General features: G+C 43.2%; 1 protein-coding gene and 1 pseudogene across 2 annotated transcripts in view; both read right to left on the bottom strand.

Annotated features, from left to right (window-relative positions):
- SMYD3 (SET and MYND domain containing 3) overlaps nucleotides 1-27150 on the bottom strand; it is a 717667-nt gene that overhangs the window by 129460 nt on the left and 561057 nt on the right. For both annotated transcript variants that reach the window (XM_027122400.1, XM_027122399.1), the window contains exons 7-8: nucleotides 25762-25864; nucleotides 19322-19432 (exon numbers count right to left, since the gene is read on the bottom strand). In XM_027122400.1, coding sequence (XP_026978201.1) covers nucleotides 19322-19432; nucleotides 25762-25864 — 214 coding nt within the window. The remainder of the gene's footprint in view (nucleotides 1-19321; nucleotides 19433-25761; nucleotides 25865-27150) is intronic.
- Nucleotides 15351-18900, bottom strand: LOC113628598 (non-histone chromosomal protein HMG-14 pseudogene; annotated as a pseudogene).

Raw genomic sequence — 27150 nt, 5'->3', positions numbered from 1 at the left:
CATAGTGACTGTGCAAGTACACAGGGTGACTATTACTAACACCGTATATTTCTACCTCAACAAGTATTTAACAAAGTCTTTCATGATATTCTGTGGGCAAGATAATAAAAATCGGAGACCTACTCTACAGCATACTGCCCATCACTGACAATACTGTATTGTAGACTTAAAAATTTGCTAAGAGGGTAGATCTTACGTTAAGTGTTCTTATCACAAAAAATCAATATTAATAAAGACAGTAGAAGGAAACTTTTGGAGGTGATGGACATGTTTCTAGCATAGATTGTGGTGACAGTTTCATGGGTGCGTACTTATCTCCAAATTCATCAAGTTGTATACGTTAACTATGTACAGCTTTTTGGATGTCAGTCGTATTTCAATAAAGTGGTTTTTAAAAAAAGGTAATGAAACCTGGTTAGGATGAGAATGCATGTATATCTGCATGCAACCAGATTGCTGTCTCGGTGACCAACCAACCATGTCTTAGGATTAACTGATGTTAACCTTGAACCACTCCTTGGTAGGAATTCTTTTCCCTATTTTACAGATGAGGCTGAATTTCAGAGAGCTGGCTAGCTACGGTTCAAAAAATAATAACATTTATTGAGGTTTATTGAACTAGTTACTTGAAGTGCTTTATCTCATTAAATCATTTTGACAAGGTATAAGGTAAAAACCACTCAATTCCTAATTTATAGGTAAGACTGCAGCTGAGAAAGATGAAGTAACATCCTTAAGTTCAAGGAGCTAGAAAGTGGTGGACACGGAGTTGAGCTCCTGCTTGTATAACTGACGGCCTGAATGCTATCTGCTAAGCTACGCCGCCTCCAATACTCAGGCGGGTGATGTAAGGAAGCTATTTACTCTCCGCTGCTCCATGAGGCAGAACTAGGACACTGATGTAAGTTTAAAATGGCAGGCTTGAGTTCATGAGGTTAACTAACAATCACAGGTGCCAGAGAGAGGAAGGATCTACCCAAAGACACGGAATGTGCTGAGATCTCCACCAGAACTGTTCACATCGAGCCGGACACCCACCAGCAGGAATATCGCAGAGGAGGTGCCTGCCCTGGTTGGGTGGGACCTCTAAGGTCCCGTCCAATCACGGGCTTATGGGTCCCTATGAAATAACGCTCATATACTTTATTAATTGTCAAAACACCGATATCCAACAGGATAATGTGAATAATATTTATGCTCCTGATCAGACTAGAAAAATCACATATCTAGGTACACACCACCCCGGGTTACTTTCAAAGTCTGGTTTCACGCACGCTGGAAATGTGTGCTTTCTTGGAGGAAAGCATGCCAGGGGCACGAACTGCACGTGAGAGGGGGTCTTCCAAGAAGGTCACCGGAGCTATGCACCCCGTCTTTCTGGGTGGTTTACGTGCAGGTTTGTAAGCCTTGGTGTCGGGAACTGGGATAGGTCATGTTCAAAGCTAGAAACTGTTGGAGGAAGAAGGGCAAGCACATTCCCTCCTGACAGCCCATCATTTAAACTATTACGAATGAACAAAAGTTTATGTTGTTTTCCGAGCAAAAGTCATTTCAAAGCTTCCAGTAACGTAGTTACTTGGCATATCCTGTAGCGCTTAACTCAACAGTAGGCAAATAGCTGTACTTATTGACTTATTCATTCACGCAACGCAAATTTGTTAAGAGCTATAATAATTACGGAAGCAGCGTGTCGGGCATTGAGGACACCACAGAAAATAAGACCGATACGGTCCTTCTTATTTTCTTAACAAGTGAGCAAACAAGCAAATACAAATAATAATAATACGTAATGACTGTTTGCACTACAATGGAGATGAAGAGGGATCAGGAAATAACAAGGAGAGAGGCACCTGCTTTTCACAGGGCAGTCGAGGATGACTTCCTGAGGAGGGGAGGCTGAGCTGAGAGCTGAAGAGGGATAAAGAGCCAGCCAGGAAGCCATGTGCGAGGACCCCAGGGCAGGAAAGAGCTTGGCAAGTTCCAGCCAGGAGACGGGGCTGGGATGGGAAAGGTGAGCAGCGGCAGGCCACACAGGGGTCTTGCCAGTGTCGCCCCGTCTCCCCTTTCAGTGCGTGGGGAGTGGCTGAGGTCCCTCCTGAAAACGTCCTTCTGGCTTCCGTGTGAAAGCTAACTTCTGGAGCAGCGGGGTAGAAAGAGGCAGCCCACTCAGCGCACCCCTGCAGTGAAGCAGTCCAGGTAGGAGAGGATGGTGCTGAAATCCCTGGAGAATCAGAGCTGTGAAGGAAAGAAGTGACAACGGTCTGGTGTGGTCACGAGGTCTGGACTTGCCTCACTCTGGCGTGCTGGCCAGCAAACACAGCTGCTGCTAAACCTTCCGCAGGTTTGCAACCAAAGTCCCTGTTGGCTTCTGTATTCCCAACTCTCTTAGTCATCAAACCCTTATCTCATCTGAAAGAGAGCCAACGGGCTCTCTATAGCTTGGAGTTATTACTAGAAGCCAAAAGTGAATTGATAATCTCGGATGACTGCTCTAAACCTACTTTTAACTATCGGTGGAGGAGGGGGGAGGTAGCGATGCAAAAGAGAACAAAGTTTGGGAAATCTGCAACAAGGCCTCTCAGTCAACAGTTTAATGACTTAAAGTAAATAAATAAATAAACGTACTAGAGCACCCTGGGGCCCCAGTTCTTATTCAGATACACATCTGTTCGGCAATAGAATTAGGAAGTTAATTACTTTTCTATGACATGTATGTATTTTGTGAGACATCGCACTGTACCAGTTAATAATGATCTACCTTCTGTTGCCACAAAATGTTTAAATTAATAAAAATCTAAATGCTACATCTCATAGCAAAGCATACTTAATTGAAAGGCTGGATGGCAAGAGTAGTAATTTTCTTGGGTAAAAATTATTGGGATGAGCTTATGGTAGCATGAAAAGCTCAATCAATAGAGGGACTTATGTAGGCAAAGTGTTTTCAAGCAGCTATACTTTATAGAAAGGGTAGGCTGGGCTTCGCTAATCGCTAACACAGTGGCACTGGGATTGTTACAGTAAGAAACTGAGGCTGATAGTCAGACATTGCCCATAATGGACAATACTAGTGATTGTACACTTAAACCTGTCTGTTCAATCTTTAAGGTATGAAATGACAAATGCAGAAAGGGCATAAACAATCCCTTAAAGGTCTGCTATGAATATTGAAAATCCTTCTTCTCTTCACTGAGTACACCCTTGATACTTAGATACTAAACCAACAGCATTACGAAAACAGTTTATTTTTTCCAGACTATAGAATGGTATTAGATTAGCTCAGAAAAATCCAGAAAACATCTAAAGCAGGCTCCCAGCACTAAGACTGAGGGGCATACTCCAAATAAACTTGACAGGGATGTCTTGTTCAAACCCTGAAACCACCCAAAGAAAAGTCTGAAACCCAAGACACTGTAATAATCCTGTTATTTTCCACTTATTTGGGGGTAAAGAACAAAATGGTCTACCACCTTTCTTTCGTGTTTAAACTCCCCTTCTCACTTCTCTCTTTGCCACTCTATCGTGCTTAAAGAAACAGAAAAAACAACAAACAAGCAAAAATATTGGGACTGAAGTCCAGAAGTAAACTTTACTTCCTGTGTGCCAATTTGTTTCCTTTTGAGTGTGATGCTGAAGGACCAGGGAGGAGAATAGCTTCCTTCTGACCATCCAGAATCTCTCTCCCCGGAAGCCAACAGGATATCACGACACACGGATGGGCCCGACATGGTAAGAATATAGGCAAACACCTAACAGGCTTCCCCCTCTTCTCATTCTTGCCTATTTCTGGCCTGCTTCCCGGGAGCTTCAGTGAACAGGGTCTTCTCTTAGCCCTTCGAGTACATGGCAGTCACTCAGCAAATGCTTGCTGATCACGTGTCATGTGAATCAGCAGATAAAGGTGAAATGGCCCAAACCCAGAGTGGGTGATTTTAAAAAAGTCTAACGTTCAGGGTGAAATTCCTTTTTTAGTGGTAGTATGTGTGATTTTTAAAATCCTCCCCCCGCCTCCCCCCATCTAACGTATCCAGGAACCTATTGGAATCAAAGGAGTCCGGAACTTGAGGACTGGGAAGCTTCTTGGGAATTCAAGCGACAGACAGATGGGAAAGACTTTGTTCTTAGAAGATGACCCACAGAGGAAATGCCACCATGTTTAAAAAAAAAAGAAGTTCAGAAGGTCAGTACATCTATTCCAAATACCTGCAGTTTAAGTCTATTTCCCCAGGCTTAGCGACAACTAAACACTGCAGGTCACCCTGCCTGGATGCAGTCCCCACCCCTTCCCCTGCAGGCCGCAGAGTCCTAGTTCCCTCATCTTTCCTTAGAGTCTTATTTTTCTACAGCGCTTCTCTGAGCACATGGGAGGTTCTCCTTGTCCTTTTTTTTTTTTTTTTTTTGTGGTACGCGGGCCTCTCACTGCTGTGGCCTCTCCCGTTGCGGAGCACAGGCTCCGGACGCGCAGGCTCAGCGGCCATGGCTCATGGGCCCAGCCGCTTCTCGGCACGTGGGATCTTCCTGGACCGGGGCATGAACCCGTGTCCCCTGCATCGGCAGGCGGACTCTCTACCACTGCGCCACCAGGGAAGCCCCTCCTTGTCCCTTTTTAAGTTACGGGGCTGCTGGACCTGGTGAACTGCAGCTTCAGAAAAAAGCTGCTCTGGGCCTTTTGTTGAGCTGAAAAGCAGTGCTATGGAGTCACAGGTTAGTCTGCGCAATTCTTACAATGACTCTGATTGACCTTATCTGTAGCAAGAAGCGGTTGTAAAAAGTAGATATTCACTGATATGATGTCAAACGCAGGGAATTTTTCTCATCTTCTGAGTCTGTGTGCTATTCCCACTGAGAAACTCTCCATGTTGAATACGGCCTAATTGTTTAGAAATAATTAACATGCTTTTATTTCATTTGTAGAACACATAATTTATTAACTGGTGCTACTTTATGTGTTTCAATTTAAGAGGCACAATAAATAAAGAAATTAGCATAAGAAGGCACTGAAAAAAATGCCAAGATTGACTAAATTCTGAAAAAAGCAAGATGATTCTAAATTAAGGATACGCAAATTTATCGCATAAAGGGATTTAATGACCAATGTGGAGATGACTGTTTTTATGGGCCCTTAGCTGCAGCTTTCAAATTTTAATTTCACAGACAGGAAAGCATTATCAATGCTTTAATAACTCCAGGGTTCCAATTTACATATCAAAATGAGAGCCGGAGAAAGCCCACATCTTTCTTTACTTTTTAGAGTGCTCAGGGTCTGAAAATGACTTGGCAATAAAGGTTGAAAGAAAACAGCAGACATGCCGATGTCTGCATCTGAAACAACACAATATCCGAATTACCAAGAAGTACAATTAGTTCAGAGAACCATCACACCTCTCCTTAGCAATTAATACTCAGCACAATTGGTAAATATTCTAATCTTTAATTGAAGCACCCAGACACAGCCTGTAAGCAGATGAGCCTTTGAAACAGACCAGTTGCTATAATCCCTGGTATTAACTGGACCCAGTAACATCTCGTTCATTGGGGTGGCGAAGAGGGGGACGGCTGCCATTACAAATATGCAAAAGCAACTCTCAAAAAGCCCTTCTGGATGGAATAGTGTGAGAACCTCACTAATTTCCTCGCCTGTGTTTAGAGCGTATGATTCTCCTTCCTTGTGCAATAGTTTCTCACTCTGTTTCTACACACACTGTTATATTTTTTTTCTGGTTGCTGCTGGCCAAAAGCCAACCCTCACTTTCTTCAATGGCTTCACACCCCTCCATGATGAAAATCCAAACTCTGCTTGGCATACCTCTCCCCTCGCCCCCAATCACTACCCTTACCAGCCTTTATCCTCCAGGAACACTGAATCATATGCAGCTCCCTGCTACACGATACTCTCCAAACCTCCGAGACATTTCCCGGGGTGTGTCCCCAGTCTGAACTGCCCCCTCTGAACCTACCTCACTGAAAACTCCTATATAGTTTCTACATCTCAGGTCAGTGTCTCCTCCTCTGTGAAGTCTTCCCTGACTGTGCAGGGAGACTTTTTTTTTCTCCTCTGTTCCCACTGCACTTAAAACAGGCTTCCATTAAGATAACTGCTGCACTGAACTGAACTGTGTCTGGTGTCTGTCTCCACACTAGAATGTCGGCCACTTGTGGGAAGGGGAGATCTTAGGATTCCCATAGTTGGTATATTACAAGCCTTACTTCATCAAATACTTGAAGAAGGAAGAAAGAAAGGGGGAAAAAAAAAAAAGGAAGGAGGGAAGGAAGCATTCAAGCAGGTTTGCTGAAAGACTGGAGGTAAATGGTGACTGTGGACGAGTGATAGGCAAAAAAGGAGACTTAGGTCCACTCTTAAGTCCTAAGCAATAGCAGAAGCCTGATTTCCTGAGGGTTAACGCTCAGGCTGGGAATAGAAAAGACCTGCTTGGGAATCACAGTCCTATCTGGGGGTGTGAGTCCAGGCTCCTCGGATGCCCCACAGTAGCTAGTGGTTTAATCTCTTCTTATAGGCTAGACCTAGTCTCATCCTCCTGGTTGGGCAGTGAAAGCATTAGTGAATGTTAGTCCACGGTCTTGGACAGACATTCTAATTAAAATATGCTAACTTATCCAGACATTTATAACGAAAATATGCTACTATACACATTTTCTGTTTTTATTTCTATAGTTCTATTATCCAAAGGACTTGAGGAAATTGGATAAAGACACTATTTTAGGAACTTTAAAATGAGGCGTGAACAAACAGAAATGATCTTTCAAGAAAAACAGTCAAAGGCGAATTTCTAGCCAATTTACTCTTTAACCTTTGCCCCCATGCCCAGGTGCAGTAACCACAGTGCCTCATCAAAAGAGCACTGCCTCAGAATTAGGATATCTGGAATTTCTGGTCCCGACTCTCCAATGTCATTCATTGTACAAGTCATTTTTCCTCTCTATACAAGGAAGGTATTGAACCAGATGCCTAATGTTTCTTCCAGCTATTCAAACTGAATTGACTCCTTCTGACATACCACTTAGCCTCTGTGATATTTATGGATCTAAGTAAAAAGTATGCACTCTTGTGTCCAGCTTTTAGGCTCTGAAGGTATGCACTCAACAACACGTACGGAGAGCCCAATGTGACCATCATTTCAGCAGGTTTTGGGGAGAGAGTGTGGAGAAATGCAGGTGCTCGATATAACGTATTTACCTGGAGCTCTATAGCTACTTTTCAGAGCAAGGGGCTAAGAAAGTGGAACCACAGTTGGTAGCCCCCCATCCCCAATTCACAGACCTGCACTACGTATTCTCCTGGAGCTCACCAATAGCACCAATTCCCCAGCTTCATCCCTTCGAGGAGGCAGTGTCATGGCAGGGGCCTGTCTATGACTACGCAAATAGTGAGCCCCAAATAGTTACCATGAAATTCACTATTTAGTTTACTTCTTCCCACATCACAACAGTGAGATGTTAGTGGAAGTTTGTGTGACCGAGACCTGCAGGACTCCAAAATTTTGTGAAGTCGAGCATGTCATATTTTAAGGGCTTTGAGCAGGTACCATGGACCAAAAGTCTCAGCCTTCAAGTTTGCTGGTGAGCCCAGCAAATGTACTTTGCAAGTAGAACAAATAAAAGTTATTTTTGAATGGCATCATCTCCTCTTAATTTCTGCACAGATTAAGATAATTGAAGGGACTAGAATACCCCGTCTTCCCACTCCTGATTTCTGGGACATCCTTCCCGTTGTCACTGCTAGGTCAGCTACAGGTTTTAGGCACAGCCCTCGGCTGTCCACTTCCCCTGCAAAATGAGCTGGTCTCCACCCACCTCGGAGCCCTGAAGCTGTTACAACCACTAAAGAGGACTGTTCTCAGGCTCAGGGCTGAGGAAGGGTGAGTCACACTCCCCTGCACTGTAGTCACAAATAAATGGCAAGGGAAGCCTTGTCTGCTCTCTGCTCCCATGGAGTTTCCTTATTTCTGTTTCATTGTGGGCATAAGACTCTATGGTCACACTCAGAAAGGGAGAACAATTCCCTAAAAGAAGCGTCATCTCCTTTGGGAGGGAACTTGATGGAAGAGAGTCCAGGAGGACATGTACTCTGTCCAGGGATCTGGGGGGAAGGGGAGAAATGGCCTGCACATCACTCTGTGCAGTGCCGCTCCTGCGCTGTCTTCTTACTCATTCTGAAAGCCCCCGCCCTAGTACACCTCCCACACACACACACATACCTGGACACCCCTACGTACAGCCTGCCCACACACCCCTCAGTATGAGCCATGTCAGTAACTGTAGGCTTGAACAGGGCAGCATGTGATAGAGGGCAGTGAGATACCCCAGTCTGGACACAGGTCAGCTCCCGTCTCAGGACGGAGAGCCCAGGCTGGGGAGGGGTCTATGCCAGGGAGAATACAGGAGTGAAAAGCACCAACCACTGCAACACAGTCATCACTGGAGCCGCAAAGAAGGGACAGAAAAGGGGAAGGAATCAGAGATGACGAAAGGTTGGAGCGGGAAGACTTTGAAAGTTATCAAGAAGATTATGTGAGCAATTCGGAGAACCTGATCAGCAAATGATGGGAACTGAGGATGCTACAATTCCTGGAACTTTCCATATAGACGATTTCCTCAGATCACTCAATAACAATAATGGCTACCATTATTGAGGAACTACCATCTCCCAAGCTAGACTTAACGTTATCTAATTGAACCCTCCAAGCAGCTTTGCCAGATACGGATTATTCTCATCTTACAAAAGAAAAAACTAAGGCTAATCTAGGGAAACCTGCCAATATCAAATAGTTAGGAGGCAGCAGACTCTACATGTCTCTAAAGCATGTAGAGTTAACTGCCCTGTTACCTACCATTCAGACTCGATCTCTCTGGCTAACGTCACCAGTGTTATTGCTCCAACACTAGAACCCAACTACTCCTATTATCTAATTCTGCACTTTTTCTATAGTATCCAACTGTCTTACATAAGATATTGATGCAACAAATGGTACTGGAATAATGGGACATCCGTGTGCATAAATAAATAAAGAAATAAACCTTGTACCATATATAAAAATTAACTCAAAGATGGATCAAACCTAAAACCTAAAACTATAGAATTTTTAATAGAAGACATAGGAGAAAAATCTTTATCCTCTTGGAGTAGGCAAAGATTTCTTAGCTATGCCATCCAAAGACTGATCTGTTAAAAACAGATAATGAAAACTGGACTACAGCAAAATTCAAAACTTCCGTTCTTCAAAATACTCTTTCAAGAGAATGAAAAGCCAAGCCACAGACAGGAAGAAAAGATTTCTGAGACAGGTATGGGATAAAAGACTTGTATGCAGAATAAAGAACTCTCAAAACTCAAGAAGAAGAAGACACCTTTTTTAAAATAGGTAAAAGATTTGAACAAATATATCACCAAGTAAGATAGGCAGATGGTAAATAAGCACATGAAAAAAAATACATCATTAGTCATGAAGGAAATGCAAATTAAAAGCAGAATGTGATATCACTATAAATCTATTAGGAGGATTAAACACAAAAACAAAAGCAAAACTGACAAAATCAAGCGATGGAAAGGATGTGAAGTAACTGGCAGTTCCGTTCATTGCTGGTGGGAATTCAAAATGGTGCAGCTACTTTGGAAAACAGTTTAGCAGTTTCTTACAGAGTTTAACATATATTTACCACACAGCCCAGGAATCCTACTCCTAGGCATTTACCCAAGTGAAATAAAAATTTATATTCATACAAAAACCTGTATGTGAATGTTTAAAGTGGCTTCATTGATAACCACCAAAAACTGAAAAAGAACCCAAATGTCCTTCAGTTGGTGAACAGATAAACAAACGGTGGGATAGCCACATAATAGAATACAACTGGGCAATAAAAGGGAACCAAATACTGAGATGATATATTTACACGCGTGTAAAAGTAACATGGCTGAATATCAAATGCATTGTGCTAAATGAAGGAAGACAGAATCAAACGGTTGTTTGGATCAATTTATACGACATTCTGAAAAAGGTAAAGCTATAGTGACAGAAAGCAGATCGGGGTCAGCAGGGGCTGGAAGCGGGAGTGGAGGCTGAATGTAAAGCGGTATAAAAGAATCTGGGGACGGGTGATGGGGCTGGTCTGTATCTTGTTAGTGGTGGTGCTGCAGACTGTACGTATTTGTCAGAACTCACAGAACTGTGCACTAAAAAGAGTGAATTCTGGGCTTCCCTGGTGGCGCAGTGGTTGAGAGTCCGCCTGCCGATGCAGGGGACACGGGTTCGTGCCCCGGTCCGGGAAGATCCCACATGCCGCGGAGCGGCTGGGCCCGTGAGCCATGGCCACTGAGCCTGCGTGTCCGGAGCCTGTGCTCTGCAACGGAAGAGGCCACAACAGTGAGAGGCCCGCGTACCACCAAAAAAAAAAAAAGGAGTGAATTTTACTGAATGCAAATTATACTCCGATATTTAAAAACTAAGATAGGGAAAGTGTGTAAGTTATTCATAAAATTATAGAGACAGTATAGTGGAGTGGTTAAGAATACAGCTCCTGAAGATACCTCGTTTGCAAAGTGGGAAGAAGAGCAAGCACTCCCCTGATAAAATGACGGAGATTAAATGAGACGAGGTACATAATCCCCCAGTTCGCATGCCCAGCACACAGTAAGTGCCCCCGAAGCTCTGGCAGGCATCACGATGATAACATTCTGAGGAAGCGCACCTCATTCCACAGCACTCCTTGAACACCGTGTGCCATGTGCTGAGCGAGGTAATGAGCCTGTTACACATGAACACATACTTCCATGTCACAGTAGCTGCCATCACTGAATCTGCTCCCCGAGCCAGAGCTTCCTCTACACCAAAAGCCAGGAGAAAAGAATTTTTATGCAACAACTGGAAAGGTTGTGAGTGGAATTCATGTCACCACAAATTACGGACAGACCCTCTTCTTACCCCTGGCGTGGGCTTTTGGACAAACCAGAGTCACATGAAGCAGCCTGGGGGGCAAAGCTGTCTAATCTCTGGGGAGAAGAGCGTGTTGAAGCATTGTGTCCTGTGATGTGGGGAACAGCATATCCCAGGGCTAACACGGTAGCTACAGGGTTTATCTCCCAGCTGACTTTACAGCCCACTGTGTCCACTGTGTCACGCCCAGAAGCCTCGCCCAGTCATTCACAGTGACACTGCTTCTGGGATTATGTGGCAATGAAATCAATAAACCCCTTTCCTCACTTGAACGTTAACGACAGCCAGCACTGCACCCACTCCTGGGAGACCCGTTCTTCTGGTTGTTTGGAGAAGCATGATAGGTAACACACAGTAATGTTAGGTTTGACTACTTAAAAACTCACCCCCCCCACACACACACACACATAGACACACACACACTCTCTCTCTCTCCTTCAATTCCCTGCCAAATCTTCCTAATTTTCCTGAAGATAATGTAATTCAGTTATGACGAAAACTTTAGAAACAGGAAGCACATTCTGCTTAGATTGTTAAAACTTGAAATATAAAACAATTCAGAGCTGGCTGGACTCATCATCGCACCACGAGGCATTCCTGCTTACCATTAATTTAGCAAAATAGGGGAAGGCAGCAGAAAAAAATCTTGGTTTTCTAATGACCTTTAAGTAATTGCTCATATTTCAAATAGATTCAAGTTACCATAAAAACTTTTTCTTGGGCAGTAAACTCTCATTTCCTTTGAATACAGCTTTAACCCTACATTCCTTTACTCCCTCTTCATACAATCATTGCTCCTTCCTTTGGTTCAACGCTGCCTCCTTTCCCCAGTCTTCCCGGTTTAACAGTGACAGCCTGGGGAAGGTGCAGCACATACAGGAACCGAGGCCACTCTCGCCAGTACTAGTCGTGTCTCTGAGGGATGCTGGGCTACTCTGGGCTCCGTCACCCACAGATGTACTGAAGGGCCTCATAGGGACCCAAGAAAGTGACTCCATGTTACAAAAGAGAGTCTCTGAAAAGAAACTGCAATATTTACCAAAGACAATCATTAACATTGCTTTATTTCTACAAAAAAAATGAGAGTGGGTGGACTTAGAACTGTAGCATCAAGGAATGAGAAGCTTCTTAGGGCGTTTCCTCCTATTAAACTGTTTTTGAAATGGATACATTTTCAGAATGATTCTACTCAACTCTCCCTCCAAAGAAGGCCCAGGGATACAAGACACAGATCTCTGCTCCACAGACAGGCAGGTACTGGGTAAAAGTGCACGCATGCTTGGAAGCCCTCAGGAGAATTAGATCATTGTTTATCCTCGTATTTTCCTCTGCCGCCAAAGACTTGAATTCTTAGCTACGAAAAGCGAACAGCAGGCTTCCAACAAGATGTTGTAAGTTCAGACTTGGAGGTGCTCTCTTCTACTCCAAACCCATAGTAATGATGAGTAAAATATAAAAAGAAAAACCAAAAGTGGCTTCACTAATTCAAAAACAAGATAAACTTCTCCCTGGACCAGTAACAGAACAGAAACGCAGAGCCCTCAGCAAAGCCGAAGCCAGGGCCTCCGGTCTAGAAGCTGGCAGTCACAGGCACGAGTTCAGTTCCAATGCTTAAAAGAGATAAAAATGGTTCACAGAAGAAAGGTGAGTAGAGTCCGCTTTAAAGCTTAAAGGCAGGGGATGAGGTGAGGCTCCCCTGGTTACAAAAAGAGGCTGACAATATAGGTTGATGACACGTTTCCTTGGGATAAACATTTATAGAAACTATTGGACCTGGAAAGGCTAGAAGGCACAGATAGAGTCTCTCCAGGTAAGGAGTCAGATGCCTGTTGCCTAAGTAAACAGGTCTGCAATAGCCTCAACATTGCTGTGGTGCAACACCTACAAATGCCATGAAGTCTGGATTCTGAACTGGGGCCTGAGGAGCCTGAGGGAGGCAAGGGCAAAGCTACCAGACAGAGCAGATGCACAGAGAGGAGAAAAAGGAACAAAATAAAAAAGAACTTTCCACTAAAAATGGGCCTGCCATACAAAATTCCAGGAGACACAGTGAAATGCAAGGCTAAGGGAGATAACCGACAAAAATCAACAATCAGAACACAATTTCCCTCCAGTAAAATAAACTATAGCACTGACTGACCAAGACTTGAAGTATGATTAGGATGCTCAAATAGATAAATAACAGAGGAATATGCATTGGAAGTGAATAAGAAATTATGAAACAGAAACAGGTAGAAATAAAACCTAAACTGGAAGATATGGGGGGAAAAAAGCAAATTTGAAATCCTGGAAATAAAAAATAGTCATTAAACCAACCCAATAGCAAAAAAAAATCCCTAGGATGTGCCTTAAGGGAACTTTAGTTTTAGAAACATGGAATAAATACCAGAAGCTGAAAGGAGGCACCCTCTGGGGGGCAGGACTCAGGCAGCAGCAGGAGAGAATGTACCAAAGTTTTCAACTTGGGTCTAGTACTTTGACTTCTCAAAGTGTATACATGTATAGCTTTAATACATTTTTTTTTTTTTTTTGATACGTGGGCCTCTCACCGCTGTGGCCTCTCCCGCTGCGGAGCACAGGCTCCGGACGCGCAGGCTCAGCGGCCATGGCTCACGGGCCCAGCCGCTCCGCGGCACGTGGGATCCTCCCAGACTGGGGCACGAACCCACGTCCCCTGCATCGGCAGGCGGACTCCCAACAACTGCGCCACCAGGGAAGCCCCTAATAAAATTTTTTTTAAAAAATTAAAAGACTACAAGAAATAAGGAAGGATTACCTAAAGGACATGCAGTTCTTGCTTTCTTCTATATAGTCTCAGTTTTATTCTTGGAATGAAGTAAACCATCAGAGAGATGAGAACATAGATTACATAAATTTTCACCTTCCTTACTTCTTTTATTAAGTTATAATGTGAAACTATGTCAATCAACCACACAGAAGAATATTATAAAAATCAGCTCTTCAAGTCATTGCGGATTCTGATACGGATATTGCTCATTCAGTCTCAGTGGGACCCTTGGTGAGTGCCTCAGGCCTCAGTTCCAGGAGAAACTGCTTCAGCTGAGGAGCACGTATGTGTCCTGTCTTCCAGCTACTGTGCATTTCGAAATTAGTCTTTAGCTTTGGCTGCTGAGAAATTTAAAGCAAATTTGTGATTTATTTCTTGTCACCGTATAGGATCATATGGCGTGCATTCTGGGTTCTAACCTGCTTTTATCTTATTTTTTGCCACTCTTATTTCACAAGTCAATATAAAATTTATTGTTGTTGTATTGCATATACAGGTATACATTGATACATATATGTGTATATGTGTGCATGGGTGCCTGTAAGCCACTTCAGAATCTTTTGGGTGGGGAAATTGTATAATTAGATAAAACAATTTAGGTGAAACGAGTTGCAAAAGAGAGGAAAAAGGAAAAGAGAAAAAAAGAAACAAATACAGGCTGGATCTTGGGGTCATGACTTGCAGGACACTGAACGCCAAGCTAAGAGTCTGAAGTTTATCCTGAAGACTAGGGATAATGCTGAATATTTAAAAAATTCTGAGCAAACAACGGCATGGAAATAGTGCTATTTCAGAAAACTTACTCAAAAACAGTGTGCAAAAGAGATGAAAGGAAAGAAATTGAGTGCCAGGTGACCAATTAGGGGCTATTTCAATAAACTAGGAATGAGGCAAGAGGGCTGTGAGTAAATTGACTGACATCGCGTTTTAAAAGAAGGATCATATGTGACAGGCTTAGGAAAGAAAGTAAACACAACCTTCTTTTTGCAATAAAGCATGTGACATTCAAGGAAGCACACTATGTACCATCCACAAACTTATGGAAACAATCAATTCTATTTGGTCTGTTCTGCTTCTATTGCCTTGGATTCTGACCCGCACAAGCCAAATCATCCCAAAACCTCCTCTAGAAGGTAAGTTTTATTTCTTCCAGAAATTAAGTTGTTGCTGATTACAAATGACAACTAACTCCATAAATGCAAATTACACCTGTTATTAAAAGGCCTCTTGCCTTCCTGAAACATGATACCACGCAAGTCCCCTAACATACAGATGTGGCACGTAATAAATATTGCTTGATGCAGAAACCTGCTGAGAGGAATTTTCTAGGTTCCAAGAAAAACGGAAAAATAAGCTTGAAAACTTTAAATCTAGGAACTGAAGTAAATTTAATTTTTGAACTAATTTTTAATTTATGCTCTTTGGGGGATGGGCTAAGTTGAATTTAACCTCTGTAGTATTTTTGCAAATCAAAGCAACAGTATAGAGATTTCAGAAGGGATGTTTATATCACTGAATAGAACAAAATTCTCAGATAAATAGAAACTCAAAAATACAACTGATTAACTAACTGAAATCAAGTTTATATTTTCATCTAAATAGATATCCTACTCATTTCCACCAGGAAACATTTCACAGAAATATGGGATAATAGAGCTGGAAGGGGCCTTAAGACCATCTTGTCTAATTCCCTTGTTTTACAGATGATGGAGCAAATCAGAGAGGCTGAATGACCTGCCCAAGATCACTCAGTCTGTTAGATACAGAATGGACTGGAATCCAGCAGAGTAACTGAGCACTTTTTTTTTTCATAATTGAGATTTTATTGGTGGTTTTGAGGATCGGTACACAGACATTTCAATTTGTACATAATTCTTAAAATCTGAAAAATCACGTAGTTGTGATACTTTTCTAAACAGTTATTCCAGTGACTTTCCAGTTTAAAATTTGAAGGCAAATTTCCCTTAATAGGATATCAAGTACCAATATCTTCCAATACTGTTAAGCTGTTACATCATAAATACCACTAATTCACAATTTAATATCGTATACATTACATACTCACATTTTCAATCTTTTGCAATACATTACCAAAGTTATCAGGAAAACTGCACTACCAAGACCAAAGATGTTATGGAACGCACACAGTTCTGAAAGGGACAGCCAAGGTCAAGGGGTAGTTTTCTTTAGGAAACAATTCTACCAAAAACAACATGGGAATGGAAGTAATTTAAAATGTCCAAGACATAGTAAATGTACAACGTGACTCCAAATTGCCATTTGGTATGCTTTGTATTATAAGATATAATAACTAATCCCCATCTATGGAATGTTAAGCTGACACCCAAGACAATCAAAGCCTCCTTATTCAATATCCCATTATTTTCTGGTCGTACTAAAAAATAAACAATGAGCAAATGATTTCACCTCTTTAAAAAAAAACCCTTTACACTTAAAAAATGTGAGGATGTGGGATTCCCTCCTTAAAAATGTTTCTAGAGCCTCTAAAAAAACTTGCATTCACAAAATAGTTGATAAAAATATTCCTCTGGATCATGCAAGAAGGGAGACAGGGGCCACTGATAAGACATAGTAGATGATATTAATCAGACTTGGCTTTTTTTCTCCTGCTTCATCAGAGGTTAGACTCGCCTGATTTTTAGTTTCTCTATTTTCTCCAGGTTAATCTTCTTTAGTTTCTTGCTTAGCCACTTCGGCCTGTTTTCTCTTTGCTCCCCTTTTTCTCTTTTGTGTGCACTTTTTTGTCTGAAGGTATATCCTTTCCTGCTGTCTTTTTTGGCTTCATTCCCACTTTTTCAGGAGCAGGCTTAGCTGACAACCTTGCTGATCTCCTCTTGGGCTCCACATTCACCACCCCCTCTGTGGAGTTGACCTTCCTCTTGGGCATCATCATGGTTGGTCAGGTGTGCACCAGGTGCCTGTGGGCTACTGCACACACCTTCCCAAAGCGGGATGCTGCCACTCCTCCCACCCTCAAGTACTTTTTTGATTATATAGCTTGGCCTACCTCTAACACAATATTTGTGATGACTAACGGTATGTGTCAACTTGACTGGGCTGCAGGGTGCCCAGACATTTGGTCAGACATTATTCTGGGTGTATCTGTGAGAGTGTTTTTGGATGAGATCAACATTTGGATAAATTGACTGAATAAAGCAGATTGCTCTCTCCAATGTGGGTGGGCCACACCCAATCAGTTGAAGCCCTGAAAAGAACAGAAGGGCTGACCCTACCACTAGTAAGAGAGAACTCCTCCTCCCTGACTAGGTGGGACAACAGTTTCTTCCTGTCTTTGGACTCAAACCAAAACACTGGCTTTCTTGGATCTCCAGCCTGCCAGCTTTCAGACTGGAACTTACACCATCAGCAATCCTGGGTCTCCTGCCTGCCAACTGCAGATTTTGGGACTTCTCAGTCCCCACAATCACATGAGCTAAATCCTTACAATCAATCAATCAATCTCTCTCTCTCTCTCTCTCTCTCTCCACATACACACACACACACACACACACACACCCTGTTGGTTCTCTTTCTCTGGACAATCCTACCTCAAATAAACTTTGAACTCAAAGGAATAAAGAAAACGGTCTTAACGGATATGATAGACACTGTAGATCAGCTACCGAAAAGCTATCCACAGCTTTCTTCTCCCTTGTCTTCTTCTAGTGAAAAGCTAAAATTCTGTTTCCTTGCCTCTTGTACACCTACAGTAGTATGTGACAGAGCTCTGACCCATAAGATATAAGTGGAAATCCCTAGGAGGATTTCCCTTTGTTCTTTGCATTTTATTACCCCTTCTTTTCTTTTTTTTTTTTTTTTTTTGGTCTAGAGCTTGGATGCACTGACTAGGGCTTGTGGGCAGCAGTCATCCTGGCACCATGAAGACAAAAGCATATGCTAGGGCTAGCTAAGGAGGAACACAGGAGGATTCTGGGTCTGTGATGAGACCCATGAGTAGCTGCTCCCATGTTGGACTGCTTCTCTAGAATTCTTGAGAAAAACACATCACACCTACTAAAGCCAGTTTTAGTCAGGTTATCTGTTATTTGTAGCCAAACTCTTTCCTAATATACTATTTTAGCCCAGATTTCAACTGTAACAATAAGCCAAAAGTGAACATGACCCCAGCTTTAATAAAACAATCACTTACTCAAAGAAAAAAAAAAATTGAGGGTCTGCCATATAGATGGCATGTAAGAGGCACTAAATCCAAAAACCTTCCCATTCCCAACCAAGGATGCTGGTGGGAAGTTAGCTTGCTCCCTGCCATTCCAGGTTGTAATCTGAGGAGGAATCCCAGGGGATCCACTATGATGCCTGGAATGTTTGTGAACTGCAAAACGGGAACACTAAAGTGGACTGAATCTTGGGGAGCTATTAGCAATGGGTCCAACTTTTCCCGTTCAGTTCACTTCTTTCTAAAAGTTCTTTTTAATGAAAAACTAATCATGATCACTAACTCCTGCATCTTTGGAATGAGCTCAGGGTCCTTTTGCATGCAGTGAAAGCAACTACCTCTCTCCATCGATGTCAGTGTCAGAAGTCACAGGTAGTTGTGGTACAGGGGAGGGAGCAATAGCTTTATCAAAAGCTAATATGTTTAAGACTTGGTGCTGTCACTTTTCCTTCATCCCCTCCCAGAGGCACATTTCTGAACCTTTCTGAGTTCTGTTTCTTAATTTATGAGTATTAAGTTCAAACGAGATCATGATTACAAAAGAATTCCAACAAACGTAAAACACTCTACAAAAGTTAAGATTTCATTAGATAACCTGATTGTGTGCAAACTAAGAGTAAACAGGTTCAATGTGAGGAAAGTATAAGATTCATATGAGAAAAGTTTATTCTTTATCTTTATGGCGTTTATTTTGGATCTTCTTCATTTCTCAGAGAGTAAAAGCTGCTAGATAAGTGGTCACCATCTGATAAAGTAGTGCAGCAGAAAGGCTTACAGAAGAAATTTGAAAGAAATAAAAAACTAGACAAAACTTGAGATGTTCACTACTGAGCAATAGCTGTTACCAATCATAACATAATTAACCCTCTTGCTGCAGGCTCTAATAGCACTCTGGCCTTCAGTGTCCTTTTTTTTTTTTTTTTTTTTTTTTTGCGGTATGCAGGCCTCGCACTGCTGTGGCCTCTCCCGTTGCGGAGCACAGGCTCCGGATGCGCAGGCTCAGCGGTCATGACTCACGGGCCCAGTCGCTCCGCGGCATGTGGGATCCTCCCGGACCGGGGCACGAACCCATGTCCCCTGCATTGGCAGGCGGACTCTCACTGCGCCACCAGGGAAGCCCATTTAGTGTCCTTTTAATTACATGCTTTACACCTACATTCCCTCTAGACTCTAAACTCCATGGATCCTTACCTGAGATTAAACCTCTTACTGCCTGGTGGGTGATAAGAGTTCCAGGAAATAAAACATATGCATATTTTATTTACCTTTGTTTCCTGCTATGCACTGAGGGGCATTTACTTCTGGATTAATGAAATAAAAGCAGAGTTCTCTGAAAAACCACGCAGACATTGCCCAGGAGGTGTTCCAAGCTGGTTCCACACAACATACCTTGTCCTGGGTTTGACATCTCAGACAGTCACAGTCAAAGCAGTATTGGTCCCTCAGCTGCTTCCGGCGCTCCTTGCTGGTCATCAGCATATCCAGGTAGCAGATGGTGAGCTGCGGAGGCCAGAGAGGGAGGGGTCACACGGCTGCTGCGATCATTTTCTTTAACCAATCGCTATGACTGTGAATCATTAAAGTAAAACACGTTTTTATCGCACACCAAAAAGCGTAAGTGAGAGAGAAGATACAACTTATGGTCTCTCCACCCAAATAATCACATGTAAAATTGTTAATGCATTACCTTCCAGTCTTTGTTATGTGCTGAGTACACGTGTATCATATATTTATTTTAAAGAATTGGGCTCATTAACTCTATATGCTTTTGCACCTTATCTTTTATTCACCAAACAGTAAAATATCAAGAGCTGTTATATGTTTGATATTACTAAGTTTTGGTAATAAATTTTGTAACCACTGGCAATCAGAGAAGCCAAATTTATCCTGGCAGTCAAATGGGTGGCAGATTATGTGGCCAGATTGCTCTTAAATCCTAATCAATCCTAGAGCTGCTTCATGGAATTTAGGGTCAAGCAGATTTGGAATCTTGGAACTTAGGAGACAGTTCCCTGACTTGTGAGGCTTTTATTTATTTATTTGTACAATACATTTATTTATTTTTGTCTCAAGCCCACGCTAAGCAATAGTCTGGTAACAACTGGGTTCCTGCCGCTGAGACCACAGCCACTTTTTAATTCCCTAAATCTTTCTTTTGCCTCATGATCTGAAGCCAGAGCTGCCTCTGAGGTACAAAGGGCCGCCGTATCAGGCAAGTTCCTCTTAAATTCCAAATAACCGATTTCTAAGCACACTTTTTGAAACAGCCTGTTAGTAAGTTTGGGGCAGCATACACATTCATCTTGAATTATCAGGCTCTCAGAGGCCCAGTTTCCTTATATGAGGTGAGATTTAGATAAAATGCACTGATCTCTGTGTTCCCTTTTGGGTTAACTCTAGGACCCTAATTCTCAATCCAGCCCAATGGCTCTCAGTCATCAGCCCCAGCTATCGGGTCAGATTAATCGGTAGTACTTACCGGGTGATTACAATGGGCCCAGTGTGAAACCAACAAATGCAGGGCCTGTCACACCAGAGGAATATGCTTGACAAACCTAAGAGTTTATTACAAGGGCCAAAACTCATGAGTGATCATGCCAGGCAGTGAATGGGCAACAGGAGACTAGTTATTTCATTTAACCCCCAAAAGAGATTCCTACGGCTCCCTCAGTGTTCTGTAACTGCCTGGAACCATGACCTGGACGGTGCAATGGCTTTCTAACTGGCCCCCCTGCTGCCGTCAGTCTACATTGCATCTTCTAGGCTGCTTTAAGAGAGATCTTCCTAAAGCTCATATTTGATCATGTCATTTCTCTATGCAAAGAGTTCTGATGGTTTCTCCCTGCCTATAGGATAAGGATACACAAGGCTTCCCCAGAAGATTTTCTGTCTGCCTTTCTAGACTCCGCATCTCTCCCTACACCCTACCATCTGTCACCATTATGTACAACGCTACCCGCTGAAACGAGGCACGCCATGCAACGTGTATGGTGTTGGCCTTTACCAGCCAACGCCCTTTCCTCCACTCTCAGCTTATTCAGAATTCCCTCCTCCTTCAGGCTTGGCTCAAATACGCCTCCTCCAATGAAGAATGTCCAGTTCCTCCCATGCCTCCTTCACGCCATTGAAGTCTGCAAAAATACACTGTATCAAAGCTGAAGGTCTCAACGGCAAAAACGTTTTTATTCATATTTTTTTGGGAAAAAAAAAAAAAGCCGGATTACTAACTAGTAATGACAGCTAAATCATTTTATCAACCAAAGATAAAAACCTTTATTAAAGACTCGTTGACTCACTAGTTTTAATGGAGAATCTGCTCACTAAATGTAGGGCTCATTTAGTGGGAACATATATATGAAACTTTGCCATTGATCTGTGGATGTTTTAATGGCAAAGAACAAAACTGTATTAAAATATTAATGCTACTGACCGTGGCTTTGCCGTTTTAGTGCAGCTCTTATGGAAAATGCAGTAAATCAATTCCAACATTAGAGTAATATCATGAAAGGTATTTGCTGGATATTGAATTTGTTGCTTACTTGAAAATTTCAAGGCAAAGTGAACCCCTTTTCCCTGAAGCCCATCTTCTCATTATGTACTTTGGAGTGGATAATAAGATCAAGTTAAAATTAGACTTGGTCTTCGTTTCTCGAATTACATTGTCACAGTTATAAATTTTTCTAATACTGGCCCTCAATTGAAAATAGACTTTGAAAAATCCTCCCTGTCTTTAAAGTCAAACCTGAGTGTTATTCATGTCTCTTCTCTTTGTCACACCCTCAGAGCCAGTCAATTTCCAAATTCTGCTAATTCTAGCTTATAGATATATTCTTCAGATCCCCCATCACAAGCCACCACCTGAATCTCCCGTCTTCAGGCTGCCACTGTCACCTCCTGCCTGGATTATGCATCATTCTCCCAATCTTGCCTACACACGGAAAAACTCATCGTGCCGTTCCTCTGCTTAAACTCTTCAGTGATGACCCATTTCCTGTCCCCCTCCCTTCCAACAAATATTTAATGCGTGCCTCCTATATACCAGGCACTGTTACAGACCCTTCAGGTGAACTGAGATCCTCAATAAGGCCCCCGTGGGTTGCTTGGTCTGGTCCCTGCATATTCCCTCATCCGCTGGTCACAACTGAATTTGTCAGTCTATTGATGTGAACAGCTTCCTGTTCCTTGAATTCACCATTCTGTCCCTGGCTCCTGTGTCTTTTTTTTTCGGTATGTGGGCCTCTCGCTGTTGTGGCCTCTCCCGCTGTGGAGCACAGGCTCCGGATGCGCAGGCTCAGCGGCCATGGCTCACGGGCCCAGCCGCTCCACGGCGTGGGATCCTCCCGGACCGGGGCATGAACCCGTGTCCCCTGCATCGGCAGGAGGACTCTCAACCACTGCGCCACCAGGGAAGCCCCGCCCCTGTGTCTTTGTCTAGAATGCCTGCCCCTGTCTTAGCCAACTTTAACTCGCTGGATCCTTTAAAAGTCTAGGAGTCGCTTCTCTGGAAGCCTTCCTTATCCTCTCCCGTCACCCCTGATCCTTACCACCACTCGAGTGTCCCTGCTCTGAACCTCTAGAAAGCCCTGTGCCCATTTACACTATTTTAGTTTTCATATTCTATTATTGTGTTCTGTTCTGTGTCAGTTTCCTCGATTACACCTTGAATTCCTGAAGGCAAGGTAAGGCCTTACTCATCTTTGTATTCCCAACGCCCACCCCAGTACAGGATGCCAGTAAGCGTGCAGTGAATTTGTTAAATGACTTAGCAAACAGAGATGGCTGGGAGAAGACGAAGACCGTTACGACCCCAAAACATTTTAGATGAAAACTGCTACTTGGGGATACTGATATGTGCTCAATCTGTGCAAATCACATTTCTCTCAATTGCTGCGGCTCCAGAAAACACCGGCGCCCAGTGGCATTATTTGTAACAGCTACAAGCTCTTCTAACCAGGCAAAACCAGGAAGCCTGGACTGTCCAGCTTTCTTCCATGATCCACGTTCCTGAAGACTGTCAGCTGATAACATGTGTTTCGTAGCTTAACAAAACCCAGAAGAGACAGCCATCGGCAACCCAGCGTGTGAGCCACGACTTAAACTATAATACACACATCTCTTGGTAGGAGGTACTGAATGAGAGACAAAACCCCCCACAAACAAACAAACAGAACAAAAAACAGCCCTTACCCCCTGCTAGACACAAAACAGTCCCAGAACTCAACATCACAGTGAAAATCCTTAAACAGCGAAGTGTTATAAGTGGTGCTGGTATGAGGGGAAGTGGTCCAAAAAGTCCAAAGGATGACTTTATGTGGGGAGAAACAAAGGTAAGAAATTTCTGTTATGGTGGAACCCTGTGTAATTTTCCAGGTCTCCTTGTCTGAGGTGTGAAATGTTCTCATCTCAAACTGGCAATGCGTTGGCTTTCGTGTTACTTTCTTTCCGGGGCCCATGGGACACACCTGAGGATTGGTGGTAGCTTCAAAATGGGTCTAAGGTTCTATTCCACCTCTGGTTTTGTGTCCAGCAAACCTCATTCATTCACTCAACAAATACAGACTGAGGAGTTTCTATATTCCAGGCGCTATCCAGTCTTCTCTCGTGCAGCCTACATTCTGGTACTTCCATCCCAAATAGCACATTTTAAAACTGGGGGCGCCCTAATGAGCAATAAAGCCAAAATGCAAAATTGATGCTATAATACAAAACTTCTACATTTCCTTCTTTATCCAATTTCACAAAAGCCAATATTAGCACAGTAAAAAGGAATTGTCCCTCTTAATTAACCTCAAAATGTCCTTTCTCCCTCTCCACTACCTCTACCACAGGGGGCCGGTTTTAAGTGTGCAGGATGTATTTTCAGTACTGGGGTGGCTACAAGCATGAAGTGAGCAGGGACTAGACACGGGAGTTCCTCACTGATGCAACAGTCGTACACAGCGAACAGCTGTCCCATCCGGGATGCCAACAGCGCCCTCAGTGAGAAACACTGCTGGTCTTTACACCATGTATGCTCGATTTAACAGAAAGTCAACCCAATGAAGCGTTACTGAATGCCTCCTGGGCTGTAAGGCCAAGTGCTGGGTGCTAAAGGAGACACAGTAAGACACAACTGCCTGTCTTCATGAAGCTCACAGCTGAGTGGAGAAGTCACCCAGAGAGCTGGAATAAGTGCCAAAGAAATATTAATAACCGCTGTAAGAGAGAGCTCAGAAGAAAAGGTCTTTTAATTTGAGAAATCAGGAAAAGCTTTATAGAAGACATGATGTTTGAGAGGGCCTTGAGAGGTGTATAATGTTAAGACAGGTAGAAATGGTGGGCAGACAGAAGGGGAGCAACTGCGCAGAGAAAACGTCATGCACCAAGACATGTATAATGGTAGGGAAAGAAATTTATCTTCTGAACAAGCTGGTATAAAAAGGACTTATAGGGAGAATCCTCTCTTTGCTGCTCCAGAGATGGAAAGAGAAGGACATGAAATAAGCACCAAAAGACAGTGTTTTTTCAACTAAATGAAAAACAACCCGGGAGAAGAACTGGCAGCCAAGCCTAGGAAAAAAGATATAAAGAGATTTCTTTGTTGTTTCTGAAAAGTCCAACTGTTTCCAATAGTTTTTTCTGTTTGCTTGTCAGGTTACCTTTTCTTTTTAAATTTAGTAGAACACCACCACCACCATCATTATCAAAGGCAGCCATCCCTCAGCTCCCAAAATGTTGAAATTGGATAGTGGTCCCCCCTTCTTACCTGCCTTGAGGTCACATAGGACCCAAGGAAAAAAATCTAAATTCTATATACTGTTGACAGGTATCCCGGTGTACCAACTACACTGATCCTAAAAATTGGAAATTCAGTAAGTGGCTGTATAAGAGACAGCTTATTCAGTTGAAAATCAGTTTGGACCGAGTCTTATCAAAGCCAAATCCCTGTCTACATAAAATATGGTACCTCTGAGTTTAGGTTTTATTGGCTGAGTGCTGCATAAGTGCAATAAAAGCTTATGATGGTCTGTTTTCCTTGCAATAAATATCCACTTTAGCAAATTGGAAGGTAGAAGGAAACTGGGTTCTAAAAAGCGTAAATATCTATAACCCGGAATTCTGGGTAGTAACTGTGTAAACCCTGTCAGGATCAGGTTCAGCAGCCCTGGAGCAGCCCACCTGCAGCTGTCTTGTGAGACCTCGGACTTCTGAGAAGGCTCCTCTCAAAAGAGGCTGGCTGGGCAGCCTGTAAAACTGGAAGGGTCAAGGCCAGTTCATTGCTGGAGGTCACACTTCCTGTCCCCTATTCCCTCCACATCTTTGCGTGGACAGTTACCCAGAGATGCTGACGTTGATAGGTTTGTAAAGGTCCAACGACAACCTGAAAGAGTAAAACTCGTTTGCTTTCTTAACACGAAGGTAAAAACGAGTCACCTCTGAAATGCAATTAGGGACCTTGGGAATCAGTAAGCCCTTGGGATCTCATTCACAAGCTGGGCTGCCCTCCCTGCCTATGGAAAGATGACCGCTTGCAGAGATGCGAGGGGCCGCTGAACTGTCATACGCACAAAACACACATTCTGTCACACACACACCTCTCCCCCCCACACATATAACAGGAACTGTCATCATCCAGAAAAATGGTGATTAAAAAAAAAAGTTAGCTCATCTATAATCTGGGAGAGGTGATGGATAAATGAGTCGCTGGGTAGAGGTGTTATACATCTTCTCCTTGGCCGAAGGACAATGAAAAGCTGCCCCTCAGGCACAACTGGCTTTAGGGCAGGGCCTTGCTGAGAGGGTCTTTGATGGAAAAGGAGGCCAGCCAGTGGGAAACACGGGTTCCTTACCTCCTCTCCGGCCTCAATGTCTCGGACTGCACGCAGCAAGAGGTGGGGTCCGTTGAACACAATTGAACAGTTGGGGTCACAGCTGTGATTGAGCAAAGACATACTGCAGGAAAGAAAAAAAAGGAGAGACCATCGTGGCCCAGTAGATGGAGTCAAATATCTAAACATAACGACTATTGTGGGCAAAAAACACTTTAGCTTAGGGGCAGGGGGACAGGTAAGGTTGACAGTGTACCAGGGATTGAGTGCTCTGGGGCCTCTAGCCCACTTCCTGTGAAGTGAAACGCTCCCCAAGACGGAGCTCATTAGGGAAGTTTGTTAATAAAAACATTCTGAGTCCTTCTGGGGGATGGGTGAGGGGAGGTAGTTGTCTCATTATACCAGCCAGTAAGGCAACCCAACATGAAGATGGGGAAAAAAACTGACCTGCAAAGGAATAATTTCTGAGATAATGGGATACGGCAGTTAAAACCTCTGCCAAGACACCACTGAGCTTCCCACACAGGACCGAATTTGTCAGGCTCCTCTGGAGGAACTGCCACCTTCACGAGAACATGCACAGCTACACTGAAGAATAATCAGGAGTACTTCCTCTGCAACACAATGCTAGGTTTATCTCGCTAACAAGACCCTCATGCATTCTGGGCCGTGGCCAAGTCATTTTATTACCTTGGAGGCACATTTGTTTTTTTCCATCTGGGGAGGGAATGGATTTAAGCTACCACCACATTTACAGTTAGAAATAACTGTAAGTAAGCATCACTATGTAGAAACCACTTTCTTAGCACTTGAGCATGTTTATCAAATTTAACCATCACCATAACATTCTGAGGGTCATTTACTGATGAGGAAACGGACACATGGAAGTTAAATGACTTCCCCAAGGACACATAACTAGTAAATGGTGACTGAATTTGAACCGGGTGGTCTGAACTCAGAGCCCATGCTCTGACCTAGTCTATGTTACTGCTTTTTGAGGACCCATAGCATAGACATGTAGTTGAACTCGTGAGAAATAAGAAGCTGAATTCTCAGATTCACAGTTAATTATAAGAAAGACCCTATTTGTATTAGGACCCTAATAGCATGAAAACAAAATGAAACTAGGAGTGACCCTGGAGTGCTTGTGGAAGGATAGTCTAGTAGCTCAGTGATTCAGATCACCTCAGAGATAGCTGGAGAGAAGGCTTCAGAAGGCCAGAGCCTGAAAGTGTTCTCGCCTCCTGGAGCAACGGGGCTCAGGGTATGCTAAGCGGAAAGACCAAATGAACCCGACTGGTGCAGCACAGCAGGTCTGGTGAAACGATCATGTGCATCGGCCCAGAAGGGTGGGGGAATAACAAAATCTCAGCCTGATGGTTTATTGGCACCCACAATCCCCAACTTTTT

This window comes from Aethalodelphis obliquidens, unplaced genomic scaffold, assembly GCF_003676395.1.
Source record: "Aethalodelphis obliquidens isolate GAN/ISIS:26980383/991018 unplaced genomic scaffold, ASM367639v1 scaffold24, whole genome shotgun sequence".
In the NCBI taxonomy this organism is placed as follows: Eukaryota; Metazoa; Chordata; class Mammalia; order Artiodactyla; family Delphinidae; genus Aethalodelphis; species Aethalodelphis obliquidens.
The sequence above is the reverse complement of the archived record's forward strand: the minus strand, read 5'-3'. Positions and strand labels throughout refer to the sequence as shown.